General features: G+C 38.1%; 1 protein-coding gene across 1 annotated transcript in view; it reads right to left on the bottom strand.

Moving 5' to 3' along the window:
* Window positions 1-17,659, bottom strand: part of spryd3 (SPRY domain containing 3) — a 49,375-nt gene extending 31,716 nt beyond the window's left edge. Inside the window, exons 1-6 of the mRNA XM_044037475.1 lie at window positions 17,552-17,659; window positions 15,968-16,092; window positions 15,097-15,172; window positions 12,264-12,388; window positions 10,052-10,187; window positions 9,780-9,968 (exon numbers count right to left, since the gene is read on the bottom strand). Of these exons, the coding sequence (XP_043893410.1) occupies window positions 9,780-9,968; window positions 10,052-10,187; window positions 12,264-12,388; window positions 15,097-15,172; window positions 15,968-16,092 (651 nt within the window). The 5' untranslated portion in view covers window positions 17,552-17,659. The remainder of the gene's footprint in view (window positions 1-9,779; window positions 9,969-10,051; window positions 10,188-12,263; window positions 12,389-15,096; window positions 15,173-15,967; window positions 16,093-17,551) is intronic.
* Window positions 17,660-17,872: the final 213 nt, after the last annotated feature.

Here is a 17,872-nt window from a genome sequence, read left to right as displayed (position 1 = left end):
GAAAAATTGGGAAAAGAAGATGTTATATAACTTCATTAACTTCATTTTAAACTCCTTCCCTTCTTTATTGAGAAAACTATAGAAATGTAAGCTCCATTTGGTTCTGTTCCATTTTTTTCCATGTATGAAAGTGGAACACCTAATGGCACGGTACTGTTCAGTAGAGGCTCACAGGATTTTATTGCTATTAGATGGTATGTAGGTGAATACAAATAAGCAAAGTGATGAACATTATTGGGGCCATATGATTCTCTTGAATACACACCTCTGGAAGCGAGAGTCTATAAAGGTTTTAGGACTGAGCTTTCAAATTCCTTTCCTGTACACATGCAGGTAAATGTAAAAAGGAAAAATTGAAAAAGAAAGACATTTTTATGCGGAAATTATATATTTTCCAAATAAAAGAATCATAAAAAAATGTGTCTCTTTTGATCAGATATGATTAAATCTGGGTTTCACCGAGCCTTCATTCAAATACACACTGACGACAGGACTGTAAAGAACAAAATTATGTTTCTAGCAAGTTGGACTATAAAGATTTGTCCACTATGAGCATGTGTGTGTTTGAGTGATAGAACAAGACAAAATAATGAACATATGGGCGCAGATTAGAGTAAAAAGCTGTGACACTACTGTCAGAGACTGCCAGTCAAAGATGTTCAGTTTCCTGAGGATGGACTATGTTCATACAGCTCAGGAATGTGGCCAAATGTGTCCTCAAAACCATCTCCAAATGTGTATTTTGTGATCGTATCTGAGGACGCATTGGGACTGTTCAGACTTGTACTTAGCCAGATCTGGCTGTGATCAGTCCACTGAGGACAGATGTCAATACCAGGTCTGCACAATGTCTTTGTGAACACATTTGTGTAAATTCAAAAAAACTTACTGATTATTCAACTTCAACTTCAAAATGTTCCTCTTCCAAAGACACACACATGCAATGCTACACCTCCAGGGAAATTGCACTTAAAACAAACTGTGTGCAACAAAGCTGAAAACAAATGAGTTCCATCAGTGAAAGACTAAAAGAAGAATAAAACTGTCAAAACCCAGTGAAAACACTCAATTGGAATATTAGGGAAGGAGAGAGGAAAAATTAAGAGAACAATACATAAGTGAATAACAGCAGAGCAGTGTCATCTTCTGGTGACAAATACCAACAGCTACAATCCACATGATAATAAAGAAGGGCTTTTGAATTTTTTTAATGTGTTTAAATTGATGTTTTTTACGATTGCAACCGACCAAAGGCTATGCTATGCCGTAAGCAAAACAGAGACAGGCATGCATCTCAAAAATATTCGGCCATGTCTGGGCTGCAGTACTAACAAAGAGACTACTATAACTGTGACAGATCTACATGGGCTGCGAGTTTCTGAAAACAGGGAAGATCGTTGAGATTGAATACAATGTTAAGGAAGTCTTAAAGAGACTTCAATAACACATCTAGCAAAGCAATCACACTTCACCAGAATCACCACTTTGTATGAATGATAGCATTGCACAACTGCAGACTCCCAATTCAGTGATGAGTCAGGCAATGACAATATCAGTGAACTGAAGTTATGTGTGCAGCCTTCTGTTACACTACAACACAAAAATAAACATTTTAGAAGGACTAAAATGTTAAGTAATCACAAACCCTGTCAACTTGATATTATTTACTTGTATTGACCCAAAAGAATGAAGCCAAAATATCTGAAAAGCATAAATGTTTGTCCAGATAAACTATGATAAAAGACCCTTCAATAGTGAGATTTACTAATTTCGTTGGCCATTTAAATCTGAAAGTCCACAATTGACTGACTGCTACACCACTGACTGGCAGGCCATGTGTTGGACTTTTACCATTGGCTGAATGCTTATGTCATCAGAAAGTGTGACTCATTTCTGCTGGCCACTTTGACACACTCAATGTCAGGAGTTTCTTGAGTTCTGTCCATATGAACATAATCCATCTAACTTGTCTGCTTTTATTTTTAGATAAGTTCAAATGCTCTTCAATACATGTAAGCACAATGCTGCCTTGTAATGTACAATGCAAGTGTCTTGAGCTGAAGTGGTGATATCAAAGGATGAAACAAGATGCTGATCTACAAATCAAAAACAAAATTCATTGTCATCTTTCTCTTGTAAATCTTTGTGTCAACTATAAATCAAATTTCACATTGGTCTTCATGTGAATTCTACTCCTTCACAGACAGGTCCATCTCACCTTCCACAGACTAATATATTCCTAGATTCCTCTTATCTCATGATGTTAAGGTCAGAGAACTGGAGCCAACCACTGTAGTGTCACTGCTAACCCTTAGATGTTGCAAACACAGCAACTACTGTAAATGAGAAAGTTGTGAACTTTCATCCTAAAGCAGTGTCATTTTAAAATGAATGACTATTGTTCCCCAAGGAAGGAAAACAGGCAGCTTTCAGGGGTGTTGGTTGCAGCTAGTTCTGGCATCTGCAATAGGTCCAATAAGAGAACAATGGTGATTAGTAACGTAAACCGTAAAATTGAAACTGAGGCAAAAGAGGAGAGGCAGCAATATGTCATAAAGTAAAAAAACAAAAAAAAACTTGGACACTTGTAAAGCACAAAAAAATGTCAGCGGGTAAATCGCACACATCATGCAGAGTTTTAATCTCTGCATGGATGGAAGTGGTTGAAAGAAGGGGAGGGAGAGAACGCTAGATGTGGGCTATGAAGGAGTGCCACTATACTTAAAAACTGATAACTGCAGACTCGGGTGCTTGTCCACTTGTCGACTCGCTCATCTGCAGCTGAGGGGATTAACTTAGTGCGCACAGCAATTGCTGTGACAACAAGGGGCACAGGATTGGAGACCTGCTTTCACACAGACATGCACGTACACAGAGGAAAGCCAGCCAAATGTGTCCCCTCTAAAGAAAAACAACAAAGCAATAGCATGAGAGTGAAAAGGATCATAATTCATGTGGATTATATGGAACATGTTTTGTTCGCTGAAAACAAATAAATCCCTCAATGTAAATGTGCTGAAGTGATCTAACAGAACTCAAAAAGTCAGACTTTACATTTATTGACGTTAAACAAAATCCTTGATCTTGAAAATGGATTAATCAACCCATTTGCCAGAGGAGCACAGGAAAAAAACTGCTGCTCTATTTGTTGATGGTGACAGGTGACAAAAATGATATTCTTTACTCTGATAAAGAGTGAAGAGTGTGTGTGTGTGTGGTGTCAAAGAACAGCTGTGCAAACCTGTGTGTGTATGAATAGGTGAATAATCACCTCAGGGGTTACACAGGCACAAAAACATTCAAGATGACATATTTCTGTATGCATGATTTTGTCTGAAACTCAACTACAATTAATCCTCTCTGAAAATCATCGCACAAGCCCCAAGTGGTGTCTCACAAGTTGGGACTCCTTCACAAGATCCTGACCTCTAGCACAAGAACGACTTCATTAAAGTTATTTAGAATTTATTTTTCTCGCAACTGATAATAGCATTTTAATGTTTCGCCTTGGCTGTCATAGAAGCTACTCTCAGAAAATTGGTCCAATAAAAATCTTTGAAGATCACTTTTAGGGAGCATACAGTTTTTCACTCTTGTGGTTCCAATTAAATTTTTTTTTTTCTTACGCTGCACTCATATTGCTTTTATTTTGTAGATCACTTGAGTGCTGTTCTTCATTGTTTCTGTTTGAAAGGAAAGCTGAGTTGTCTGTCAGTAATGGCAGTGATGAGGTGACCATTGAAGTGAAGTTGATTCCAAAAACACAGGATGAGATGTAATTATCCTTGGTGCAAGCATTTCCAAGAGTTCATGAACAGTGACCTTGCTAAAGAAGAAACTGATGAAATTCCTTTATTTAACATCCTGCTGGTTACTGCGGGAGCAAAATGCACTTTAGTAACATGTTGGAGATGACCATGGGTTTTTCGTTGATTGTTGATGAGAGAAGAGGAAGAGGCGTTGTTTGAGGTGTTGTTGATGTTGAAGATAAGTTTTATAAAATGTTGGCCGCGCATCGTTTGATAACACTGTTGGGAACGCATCATCAGTAGTGTGTACCTTTGGTTCATAGAGTGTTTTGGCCTTTAACACTATACACTCTCGCCAAAGGCGGCCAGCATAGGTGGCATCCCACCTATGCTTGCGTTCCCCAACATCCCATGGGACTATGCACGGCAGGGGCATCTCTCTCCCTGAGTCAAGCACTGTTGACCGCATACCACCATAGCCAATCAAAAATAGCTTCTTGACAAAAATCAGCTTGTTCTTTAGCACATATTCACCGGTAAACTGAAAAATGACAAATGATTGTGTAGAATTTAAACTAAATTCATGTATGCTCTCCACGTTGTGGGAATATGTGTCTCCTTGCCAAAAATGAAATGAGCACTTCTTGACCAGCAAAAATTGTACATATGCTCTCTACATATGAAAATTATCTCAACAAATTAAGAAAATTGATTTCCTACTTATCTCACTTTTATTGCTAAATAAATGTGCATTTTAATTTCGTCTCACCAACTGCATCGGATTAAGAAAGACATCTGACAATTATGTATTTATGTTTTCAACAATTAGAATCTCTCTCTTTCAATTTACACACAGATGGTTAAATGAATGGGGCTATTTGCAAGGATAATTGGCCAAGGACACTTTGACATGCAGACCAGAGGAGTTGTGGATCAAACCGATTAGTGGGTGACCCGATCCTGAGCCAAAACCACTCCTGAGATGAGGGGTTACAGAACTGTTTACGTTGAACCGAGCCAGAGGGGAAATATTTCATAAAGGTACATATGATAATTACGGACAAACATCTAAGATCAGATACCCACTTATCTGAAAAGGAGTGGCCACCCACCTCCCAAACGTTTATGTAAACAATTCAAAAGGTTGGGACGACTTGGCAGCAGACAAGTCACTACCATCACTAATTTGCGTCGTACATTCTGCGGCTTTGCACTTCTCAGTACTGCCTCATCAAAAGCATACCTGTCAGAAAAGTCATTCATCTTCCAGCGATTTTTTCCATCACCCTGTTTTTTCCCCTCTCTTAACAATCAGGAAGGACAGCTATCATCCGGAACAGTGATTATCCACACTTCAAATAGCAACCTGTAAAACCTTTGCAATGTTTTGACCAAATGTTTGAGGGGTGCTGCATGGTGAAACACACTACTGAAGAGCCAGCGGTGTAATTCATCTGTGGCAACTCAACGATAGATTAGTAAGTCATCGGAAAGCACCACAACTGGAAATATCTGTTTCAAACTGCACGTGTGCAAAGAGAAGGAAAATATTTCCATGCCTGTTAAAATATACACCTCACAACTTCTCTGTTGAAATTCATAGTTTTGTAGAGATGGAGCAAACAGGAGACCGAAGAGAGAAATGAGGAAACAAGGACAAGAGGGGATAAGGATAAGAGAAAGGAAAAGAAGCAATGATCAATGAGATGAGGAGAGAGAAGAAGAAACAGAGGCGAGGAGAGGAGAGGAAAGGAGAGGAGAGGGACACTTGGAAAACTTGAGGCAAACCAATATAGTTTCAGCCTTGGTTAAAACCACTCAATGAAGTGAATTAGGAGTCAAAACCAACACATAAATTAAGTGTGACCACCTTGTGGCTGACATAATGTTCTGCTCTTAAAGCCTAATCTTACCTCATTCTAATCCATCTCCTAAAAGATTTCTAGCCTTGAAAACAAACCTCTTCTTTCCCTTCACCGCTCCTCCTATAATTTCAATTCATCTGCCACATTTCCCTTTTCTTTCACTTTTTGCTCTTGAGACTTTCTCCGTCATTACAGGAAGTAGCTACTGTTGCCACTTTGTCCCACAACATTCTCTGTGATTAAGGGTGAACTTGTCAGAACTTGACATCATCAGTTTGAGTGTTATCACCCTCACAATGTTGACCACACCACATCGCAGGAGGCTAATGGTTGCTTGCTCATTAGAATTTTGTTTTTTTCTTTTTTTAAAGGGAGGGTGAAAAAGAACCCAAAAAGGAGAGAGAAAGAAATCACTGTTGGACTGTTGAAATGACTGAGCAGCCGAGAGCCCCAGCTGTGAAAACCTCTAACCACATAAGAAAGAGTAAAAGATTCCTTAGAGTCCCCTTACTCCACTTATTGAATTTTTAAAACCTGGTGGACTGCCAGGCACTTGGCTCTAGCAACACATTTCATGCCATCGCCACTCATTGGTCCAGAAAAACAGAAAAGAGAAAGACAGAAAAAAAGAGAGCAAAACTGCTGATTGAATCATCCTTCTCACCCACAGCAATCTGCTTCCAAAGAAGATGATGGCCTCTGTACTGTATGTTTGTGTGTGACAGATGTTTGTGTATGACTGCAGAAAGACACTTTTATCGCATAACCACACATGGGACCCACACACAGCCTGGCCTTCATCTCTCCTGTGTTGACAAGACACCAGCCTATAGTCTTGTGGTTACTTTTTGAAGTTGATGAAGGGGGGTATTGGGAGCTCACACCTCAACAAAGAACAAAGATGTCTTAGTTCACTACTGTAAAATAGCAGGAAACAGGAATACAGCACTATGATACATCTGTTGACAAGGTTGTTTCCGACAATGAACTCCATTCAAGTGGTTGATACATGCTTCTTGAATCATAGTTTAGTCTGTGTCTGAGAAAAAATCTTTGAATCGGAACTCTGCCAAATATTAGTCATTATTAACCACTGTGTGACATTTCAATTTGGCCTGAAGTTAAAATGGAAATAGACGTGTGCCACTTTAAGAAAGTGAATAATTAACCATGATAAAGGCATGGATGTAGTGATGGTAACGTTGTTGTGTCAGCTAGTTGGTCGACCACTATCTATCTCTTTTTAGTCACTGCAGTGAATAGATAAAATTTAGCAAAGGCAGTCCTTTTTTTTACAAATTGATGAAGCCTAATAATATCTGTGAACACCTGAAAATTCCTCTATTTCAGGACTTGGGTGAAACATCAATGATTGAAGGATGGAAAGAGAATATGGTGCAGACATCTTAGTTGTGGTGGATAACATGTTAAACTAACATGGGAGAAATCACTTCACTTCACCTTTGGAGCACATGCACTTGTAACTAGAGCTGAAACAATTCATCCATTATTAATACTATTAATACTACAACTATTTTGATAGTCAATTAATCAGTTCAAAGATTTTTCAATGATTTAAACAACATTTCCAATTGTTTAAGCTTCTTAAATGTAAATATTTTCTTCATTTCTTTGCTCTGGATAACAAAGAAATCATTAAAAGTTAATCATTTTGGTTTGTAGACAAAACAAGACATTTGAGAACATCATCATTTCCAGGTTTGACTAACACCGATCAACGTTTTTTTTTTTATTATTTATGGAACAAGCGATTAATCTATTATGAAAATAATCTTTAGTTGCAGCACTACTTGTAGACAGTAGGTGAGAGGAATGATAAATTACTTGGCCTTATGTACAACTGCTAACGACGTATAGCTTAAGTTAAAAAAAGAAAGTCAGATACTGTCCCTGAGTCCCAGTCCCCCCCACACTTAAGCCTGGGAGAATCTGCAGGTTTTTTAAAAAATAAAAAAACGTACAATTCAATAACATACCCTCATATTTCAAACCCTGTCCGAACAGCTATTCCTTTGTTGAAACAATATTAGTTTATTTTTGTGTTTGCATGCATGAGTAATGTATAAGAATGTCTTCCAGAATAGACTGTGTGTAATTAACAATAGCCAGGGTTTTGTTCTGCCTTTCAGTATGCTGTTCAAGACTAACTTTTGATTTCTAATGTGGTCAGAGAACATATTGTAAGAATTAGTTCTGACAGAATGTAAACTGGCACTGTATTTTCAGAGAACAAATAAGATTATAGATATGGCGCAATCTGATGTAGAGTCAATGGAAGTCTATAAGAATCTATAAGAAAAAGAACTACAATATGAGAATTATAGACATTAAATTTGCTCAGAAAAAGGCAAAGCTTTCCTTTAGCATTTTCTTAAAGTACACAAAAGTAGCCTTACTCCACCTGCTGCATCTGCAGATGAAAAACTGTCCTTAACTGACACATCTGAGAAACTACAAACTTGATCAGGCTTGCAGGAGGTAATTACAGTGAACAGAAAAATAAAAACCTTGCAGTGTGCAATGCAACGCAACACATTAGTCCTGTTACCTGTAATAATTGTGTCAAAGAGGATTTAACTCTGCTGTCATTTTAGATGCTGAAGTCTGTGGTGCTTTTGCATTCATTGGTGTGTTAAAGAATTGTATAAAGCGCAAATTCCACCATTACATACTCTAAAACAACACCTCACAAACTACAGCCTGGGAATGCACAATGAGATGGAGACACATAGATAAAGTTGACAAAAATATAAGGCTGTATTTTCTATAAAGTCTACTACTTTGAAAATATACTGAAAAATATAGTGCACTATAACTATCATTATCAGATGCAGACAGAACAAGTCACCATGTTGATGAGACACCAAATTCAGCAGTAAAAGAATGACTGAGATCAAGACTACAAATTATAATGGCAATTAACATGATTACAATGTAGCAACCATTCCGTAAGCAATAGTTGACAGGAGTGCGATTGAGTGAGATTTATTTGTAGAATTAGAATGTGTAGATTAAAAATAAATGTATTTATGTTGTGTAATACAATGCTATGATGTGGCAAAGAGGGAATGAAAGGTAACAGACTCAACGTCCTCACTGATAGTCTGCTGTTAATCTTGTTTTTGAACCTGGTGTCTCCAGAATTTACAGGAAAATCCCTGAGCTAATGTCATGAAGCTATCTGCAAAAGCACTCCTTAGGTGACCCAAACCCACTTATGGCAAGATGATACAGCCACATGGACAAAGTATCTCAAATTCAAATTAGTATGTCTGGAGCATTAAGTACAGCTGTCAACAAAGTGGGATTTGCAAAAGAACAGGCAGTTGAATGATCTCGTAAGACTACAAAACAAATACAGGGACCTGGCAATAACCATGCAAATGTACAAGGTAAAGAGAAGCCACAGTATAATCTGTCCCATTCAAAAGGCCTCAGCTAAAAAAAACATACCATACATTTAGTACTTCTTCTGTTTGTGTTCACATACCTTCTCCCAGTATTAAGCAACCATGCAATTGTGTTTACGCTTCAGAAAATTGCACCAGAGTGATTAGAAAAATATTAAGAAAAGAACCATCTTATATGTTCTATAATTGATCTCAATCCCCAAATCACTATCTGGAGACTTGAGTAAAAAGATCTGGGACATTCCTGCAATTAGTTGGCAGTTTGATTTTTCGTAGCTGTGTTTCATGCAGTGTATATAGAGACTCCAATGTCTTGATTCCCATTGTGTCGAGTTTGAAACACTAATGCATAAAATAGACCATAACTCGTTCACATTGGCTGGTACCTGCTTCAACCATGCGGTGAAATCTTGGTTGAATATATACTTTCCCTTTTTGTCCAGGATAAAGGGACTGGCACATGAACTGCCAGGTAGCTGAGCGTTCAGACTGGAAACATAACTGCTTTGTTGGTTTTACTATCCTGATCTATGTGATGTGATGAAATATGTAAATAACTTCAAAAACATTTGTTGGATTAATGAATTCAGTGCCTTTTAAGAATCTGCAGGAACCCTGATACATGCATGGAATTTGCAGCACAAACAATCATGGAGGAAAATTAATGTGATAGAAACCCAGGTGATTCCATACCTCATATTCAATAACCAAAATAGAGATTATCTTCCTCTTACCATGCCTCTAACTCTGACGTCATACAGCCGACCCCAGTCATCTTCGTGGCTGTCAACCATCATCATACTATCATCCTCCTCCAGGAACCACTCAGCCTGCAGGTCAACCTTCACCTCCTCCCCCATAGAGTGCATCCCAACAGCAGGGAACAGCCCTTCCGCCAGAACAGGAACCTCCACTGAACCCACCTGGACAGAAAAGGAATGAAGGAAAACAGTGAGTGAAGAATAACACACAAACACAGATGACAACACAACATTGAAACACCTACCTCTTTGCCATTTTTGGTGAAAAAGACGGTCGTAAAGCCCGCTTCAGTATTTTCTGAGTGCATTCCACAGCCAATGCGGTCACCCCGAGCACACTTTGGTCCAAACTGCTGGCCCACAGGGTTGCCATTGTATAACCTAAGAAAAAATAAGAAAAACAAATCTATTACATTATTCTGTTGACAAACAACTAGGACATTTGCACCCTCTGTTGTTTGTATGTTGGAGTAGATAAAATACCTCTAATTGACTCAATTGACTGTTTTGGGAGAGTAAGCGGTGCAGGGAGTGAAGGAGCATATTAAAGAAAATGAAGAACAAAAAACATTGAAACCTTGTGGTCAGAGCACTATGACCACTGACTTTATGTCTCAAAGGAATTAGTTTACATGTTTACTACTTTATAGTCTCCTTAATGACAAAGTAAAAAACAAAAAATGTAAACACATGTTGAGGTATATAATTACATCAACTGCCTGCAAATGCAAATGTACAACACATCTGTCTAATGTTGCAGTGGTGTGTGTGGGGCTATCAACAGACTGAAATATGAACAGCACAGGCATCTGCAGTGTACCACAGATATAAATCAAGGGACATTAGCACACTGTTATACTGCTTAGCAGGTTAGGTTTGGGTAAGTATGTCAGGCATGTAGCAGACACCTTTATTTTGTTTTTCAAAGTTACCAAAAATGTTTTAGTTAGAGTTGCAGTGTGTAACCTCTTGTTTTTGTTGTTGCAGATGTTGTTACTCTGCCTATGTTTAGTCTTCATGAACAGAAACGATGTAACATTATTTGTATGCTGGGTCCTTCATCTGAAAACAGGCTGTGCCAAACGATTATCAGAGCCGACTGTGGGAGCATTCCATCAGCGCAGGGGCAAGTGTGCTCAAGAAGTAAATGACAAGAGACTTCTTTTGGACTATTCTTTGTGTTTAATCCATGGATGTATTATAAGAAATGGAAAGAGCACCGCCCTCTCTGGCTTGCAGCAAAAATTTTTTTCCAGTGGCCTCTCATGGTACTGCAACAAAAATGCTTGAAAAATACCTCGAGACATGGACATAGGCATTTATAGATCTTTAAATTCTATAGCAGAGAAGGAGGCCTGAGATGCTGGTTTACAACTCTCTTTAGTCCCGGATATGACAGTGTGGACTGTGGAGATGACCGTGTGATGCACTGAGACCAGCAGTCACTTCACCATTGATTCCCGAGGAGGCTGGTTGTCTATCCTCACTATTGGTTAATAAAGTTATTGATAAATGTGATAAACACATTAATTAGACAAACATGTTAAGTGAGAGAATCTGGAGTTGTAAAACTTGACAGGTTGACAGGCTTTCTGGCCTGACTCAAACTTAATATTTTACTACACTGAGAAACAGAGTGTGGAGCTGATAGACTCCACTCTCGTTGTGTGGACTCATCTGACAATTATTCTATTGTGCAATGGAAGGCAAATTTGTTGTGAAAACGATAAAATGTACAATTTATTGAGATTGATATAGTGTGCATTGTTTTGTTTTTATGCAGCAGTTTATATTGCTTTTTTTATTGCTTTAATTGTATTATGTTTTTATTAATGCTTTTATTGTATTATGAGGGAATTCATGTGCACAGCATGAGTCCAAGACAAATTTCCCTATGGGACAATGAAGTTTATATTGATTGACTGATATTCATGTTTGAAAGCAACAAACACAATTGAGACAGTGCAGTTTTAATTAATCAAATACTTGAAAATGTATATTTTGACAACAGTGACAAATAATAAAAGTTATTTATCAAGCAAATATACAACCATTCACTGGTACAATTCCTCTTTTGTTTGTTTAAAATGTGTCAGACAAAACAAGAAATCTGAGAAATTGTGGTGCATTATTCAATATTTTTCTGCTACAAACTGGCAAATGATTTATCTAAAATTAATAAGTAAATAAATCTATAATCAAAACAATCTTAAGTTGAAGCCAAACAAACAATATTGAATTAATGCCTGTGAGGTTCAGAGTCATTATTCCTCTCTCAGGAGTATTTTATGCTGGTGAAAATTGCGAAGAAAAAGTAAGAACTAAGGAGAATTATATACAGAATTACTGTTGCGGTTATATGTGGATGCAGCAGCAACAGGCCACAATCCATTTTCCCAAACCATGCATGAAACCAATGCTCAAATGTAGTGTATAGATGACTGTGGTTTGACTTACTTGCCGTTGTCAGCGTGGTAAGCTACAGAATATGGCAGCCAGCCAGGCTGGTGGTCCAGCCTGTAGAATTTCGGCACCAGGCCCACAGCAATGGTTCCCCTCACCCCTGTGTCCACTATCGTCACCTACACACACACACACACACACAAGCTGTAAATACTACTATGGCATCAGTTAGTTGAATTTGTAAATGGAGCAGGTCTTCAAAACAGAAGCTTCATATCTTCCTATTATTCACAATCATTTATTTTCAAAACAAATCACAAATTATAGTAAATGATGGTAATATGTTTAGTCATTTGGATGACATGTTTTATTCTTCCACACTACAAAGATGCAGGCAGGAAATAAGGAAATAAAAGGCAAAACGAAAAAGCACGAGGGAGCATGTGAAATAAGACTGGGTAATTCTGGATGAGATGAGGAGCTTGTGCACAAAAAGGGGATCTACTTCTGTGGCTAGACAAGGTTGGGGTATGAAAACGTCTGAAATTGACCACAAAACCATACTTTGCAAAATTATACCATGGTCTGGTCCCCGCAGTCGACATTAACAGCACTGACATGTGCAATTACCTACACATGAGATTTTGGTCAAAGTGCACAGCACTGCTTCTTACAGTGTTGACATATTCTGATGGTAACATCACCACCAACAATTTCAATATCTGTCAATACCACAGTTAAAGCGCTTTACAGAGGCTGCTATAAAACACAGGACAATATTAATGCTGCAGACAACCACTATTCTTTATTTACCTTTACACCATTAACATCCAGTACAAAAGACTTCCTCAATGTTCCTGCTCAGAAGTCTTGATTACATTACACATTACTTCACCAACCAGTCAAGTTCCAGTTCACATCGATGTCTATACAGCCTCACTATTACATGTTGAGCAGAGTGAAGTGTTTTTCATAATTTTTGTTAGGTATGGTTTGACAACCTCAACAATCACCTCCTACCCTCAAATAGAATGTGAGCCCTCCAGTTGAGCACAATTACAAAACACAGACTGCAGAACCAGGCAAAAGGGAATAACAACCCATGACTTGATATTCTGGTGTGTTTGTACATCTACCCTTCGTTTATTAATGACCTCTCACAGTAATCTCTCACCCCACTAATTTTCTTCTGTATCTTTCGTCAGGTGCCCTTCTGTCCATACAATTTAGGAAGGAAATAAGGAGTTTAATTTCCTATTTGTGTTTAGTTTCCAAAGGAAGTTTCCTATTGAATAGTAAAACTAAATAACTTGTGTTTTTCTGACTAAAAATACTAGGATAAATGTCTCAGTGCCTTTGCTTTTCTTTATTTTCTTTGGCTGGTTAAAAGTAACACACCTAAACTGTTTACATACCGTGGATATCCAAATAAAGCGAGCAAAAAAATGTCACACTACTTACATTAGGAACAAAGGAATGTGCTCACAGATGAGCTGTTCAATAATGTTGACATTCATTTTTCAAACAAATCTATTTGTTAAAAAGAAGAAGGCTGATGACGAAACTGGAGAAAGTGCAGGAGTTCTGACAACAAACGTGAAATGGATTCCTTGTGAAAGCAGTACAAGAGAGAAACATGAGGACAGCAGTGACGCATATGTCGACAGAAGCCTGACCTTTATGAGAATAAATGCTCCCAAATTTTCGAGATATCTGGGAAAATGAGAGCATGTGCGTCACAGAGTAGAGAAAAATGTAGCTTGAAACTCCTGTTGTTTAAATGTCAGAGAGAACTATGAGGCTCCAAATGTGATTCTCATTTAAATATAACCATTGTTATCTTAACAACTTGCATGCTCAGGCAGCAGAGAGAAAAGGACCTGGAGGTCAGATGAGACTTTGACATCACATTTAGAAGAAATGTCACATCTGGCAGAAATCAGGGACTCCTCACTGCCATTATAAAAATGTCAAAGTACATTGCCAGCTAGTTCAGTGTCTTAGTGAAACAGATCTGAAATGTTTCAACACGTGTACGAAATGGCCCTTCTCATCGGACAGAGAAGAAGATTTGAAAAGATTAAAGGAAGAAGTAAATGACTTTCATTCAGCTTTGATGTAGCTACAGGACTGACACTGCATGGACCTGTCTGTGTCTATTTGCAGCCAAGCAGGATGACGTAGGTTCAGTGGATAACGTATGGCCTAATGTTTCCTCCTGACACCTAAAAGCCAAGACAAGAAGAAATGTCTGCCTCACATGCAGTCTCTTGACTAGATGTCACAAGTTGACATGCAACAACTACAAATAAGCTGGCTCATAAATAACAATCTCCACGTTGAACTCTTGCAACTTTCCTGTGCAAAATGTGCAAGAGAATGTTTTCCTTTCTCTACACTATAACGAGAACTATTGAATCAGCCTGATACATACAGTAGAACATGTAAGCTTTACTCAAACAAATGTCCATTGCTCTCCTTCTGCCAGTCTGCTGAAAAAGTGAGACTAATCTCTGTGCTCAGAGATACCACCTAACCCACACCCTATCCCTCATTCCAATGGAGCTAAGACATTTTTGAGGTAGTGGTTTTGCACTGGTGAACTGGGACTGTGGGGGGCACTGAGAATTTAATATGAAGTTGAGAAAATTGTCAGCAATTGGATTCCAGGGGAAAAATTACTGGATGGATGGAAAAGCAATCTTGGGCACAACCAGAGATGATGGTATGTGGGCCTATCATAATGCAGTCTAACAAAGTTAGAGATAGCAGTTTGTAACGACCACGTCAACAATAATGCACAAAAATAATGTTAGGTCTGGCAAAATTTGAGTTAGAATAACAGAGTCAAATGTTAATTTACAGCATCAGTTTCAATGTGCCTTACCTCAAAATAGCAATTTCCCTTTGATAGAGGATGGCCAGCCACATAGCAACCCACCTCTTCAGAGTTCCCTTGGTAACTAAAGAAAAAATTCACAGGTTAATAATAGGTGACTTCTAACAGGTTCAACTGCTGTATGCACATCAGAAAACGATTTAAATTCAAAACCACTTCATCTTTAGTCGAAGGACTGTCAAAAACATCTGCGTAATTGCATGCACCAAAATGTTCAACAGAAAATCCAACAAGCTAACATGCACATGATGACTCACTATTACTGTTTAACATACAATACTCACTCACATTATCAAAGCTGTTGTTTAGTTAAGGTAAGGAGAAGTGAAGATATGCAAGGACAAACATGTCACAGTAGCTAAGAGCACAAGTGTATTCCTTTTAGTTGCTTGGCTTTCAATGTGCTGATATTGTCCAAGTTATCACACTGTTATGACTTAAAGGGACACCTGAATTGAAAAGAAGTATTTTCACCATTATTAGTGAATGCTTTGTAAACTGAAAACACTGTGATAACGATTATGTCACACGTCGATTTTACAATCAGTTACATACAGCTATGGTGGCAGCACAGCACAGCAATGTTTAATGACATGCTATAAAACTGATAATCAAAACAAGTCATAGCTTTTAATTTGATGAGTTTGTTTGTGATCAGTCAGTTTCAGAGATGCACAGACACAAATGTACATGGTGATATAATGGGTACAATGTCCTGTCAATATCTACAAATCTTAAATAACAGAGAATATTTAAGATTGTGTGATTGTAAAAAAGGCAACCAATGAGTCTGGACAGAAATCAACAAAAAAAAAAAATTAAATAAACTCAGTCAAGGTTTGATTCCTACCAGACTAACCTGAGTGTGTCTCCTTCCTTCTGCAACCTCATGAATCGCTCCTGTGGGGGGCGTCCATCACCAATATCTCTCATTCGACGCCTTAGATTCAGGGCTCTTTGGTGTAGTACGCTGATATCATCCATCTGAATGAAGAAAATAGTTTTTTCAATTATACTTTAGCTGTACAACTGGTATTGCTGGTATGTAAACTGAAGACAATTCCTTGTAAACACAAACATAATTGTCAGACCCATATATCTGCCTTAACAGTATTTGATTGTGGGTTTAGTTTTTAATGTCATTCACCAATGTTGTGTGGCGTATTCAATCTCAGTACCATGAGGGAACTTAAGTGGACAGCTCCCTCTGACTTTTTTTTCGCATCATCAGTTTGAGCTTCTATATTTTTTAACATTTAAAAGATCCATGAATAAATACAAAACAACACGGTTATTTGCCCCAATCTGAAGGAGCTGAATGAATTAAAGCTTTACTTTAACATGAAATAAGATTTAACCACTAAAAAAGATATCATGTTTTGAAAAGTGTTTTGAAAGGTGGCTACATTAAGTCAATATATTGGCACAGAGAAGAGTAAAAATAAAACTTAGTTCACTGTGAAACTGATAAGGGTGAAAAGACAACATGCAACAAAAAAACATGGATCTGACGATGTTTTTTATGTATTCAGACATCAATTTGGTGATTGTCATTGTCCTACTTCATGCAATACAATAATTGATACATTAAGAGATTCCCCATCTACGTTCAATACATAGTTTTATGTACTGAACTTTTCACTGACGTTTTGTTTTCTTCAGTTGGACAGTTATCATGATGTATCATTATAGGATTGTCTTGCAATATAGTGACTGTCACAGAATCCTTCTATTATTATATTACTGGTATTGTGGACCATATATCGCATATTGTGAGGCACCCTGTGATTCCCACCCCTACTTCAAATATTCATTCAACAATCAGCACTAACCATGTAAAGATGGGCTTTGATACTTATTTAAATATATGTATTTTGAATCTGTGCTCCCCCTTGAAATATTGAAGAATTCCCTCAGTCATTTTACCCTGAGTCAGGCCTGAATGTCCTCTGTAAACAAGAGGCACACCATACTGGCTGACCGACCGATTCTCTTTTAAGGACTGCTTCCAACAATTAGTTTTTAATGGCTGCAATGGATTAATTGGTGCAACATAAGAAGAAAAAGATGCGAGGATGGAAAGTGGGCGTGCCAATGTTTACATACAGCTAAAGTGGTCAAGGTTCAGAAGCTAAGAAGTCAAAAACCTGCCGTGCTAACAGTCAAGGCTAGCTTAAAATGGCACGGACGTGGAAACAGCCGACTGTCACCGCGTCAGTTCACACGACATACTGCTTAACTTTAATTAAACAACGTTTGTTGTCCTTAACAATGGTGACATAGGGGTCAGTTCAGTTGCCGAGTTCGACATTGGTCAGCATCAAAAGCGGCTAGTGTGATAGCTTCTTAGCTTGAAGCTGAGGTTCGGTGCTCAACAGCGCGAGAGAGGTCGTTTCAAAAGGTGTCAGACCGAACAAATCTATCAGCTGAGTAATCCGCTTACCTGTTATGTAGCCGGCTAATAAAACAGATACCCACTTTAGTCATCAGTCCGTTAGCGCCACATCAAACTTTACAAACTAGAGTTCGGCGCTTTCTTGTGACATCACACCCTCGTTCACGGATTAGCCAATCATAGAGAGGTTTAAGGAATGGTGACATGAATTCAGTGTGTGCGTGTGTATGTGTGTGCGCGCGAGAAACTCCTTCAGAATGTTTTCAGGTATAAACATTGACTTTTTCTGTAGCACTTGTCCTTTTTGTAACTAAAGCCTGGTCCTAATGAGAACAGAACCTCATTTCTGAGTTATTGAGAGGTAAAATG

Source organism: Solea senegalensis, linkage group LG11 (genome assembly GCF_019176455.1).
Source record: "Solea senegalensis isolate Sse05_10M linkage group LG11, IFAPA_SoseM_1, whole genome shotgun sequence".
Taxonomy (NCBI): Eukaryota; Metazoa; Chordata; class Actinopteri; order Pleuronectiformes; family Soleidae; genus Solea; species Solea senegalensis.
Note: the sequence above shows the minus strand (reverse complement) of the source record. Positions and strands in the feature narration are given on the sequence as shown.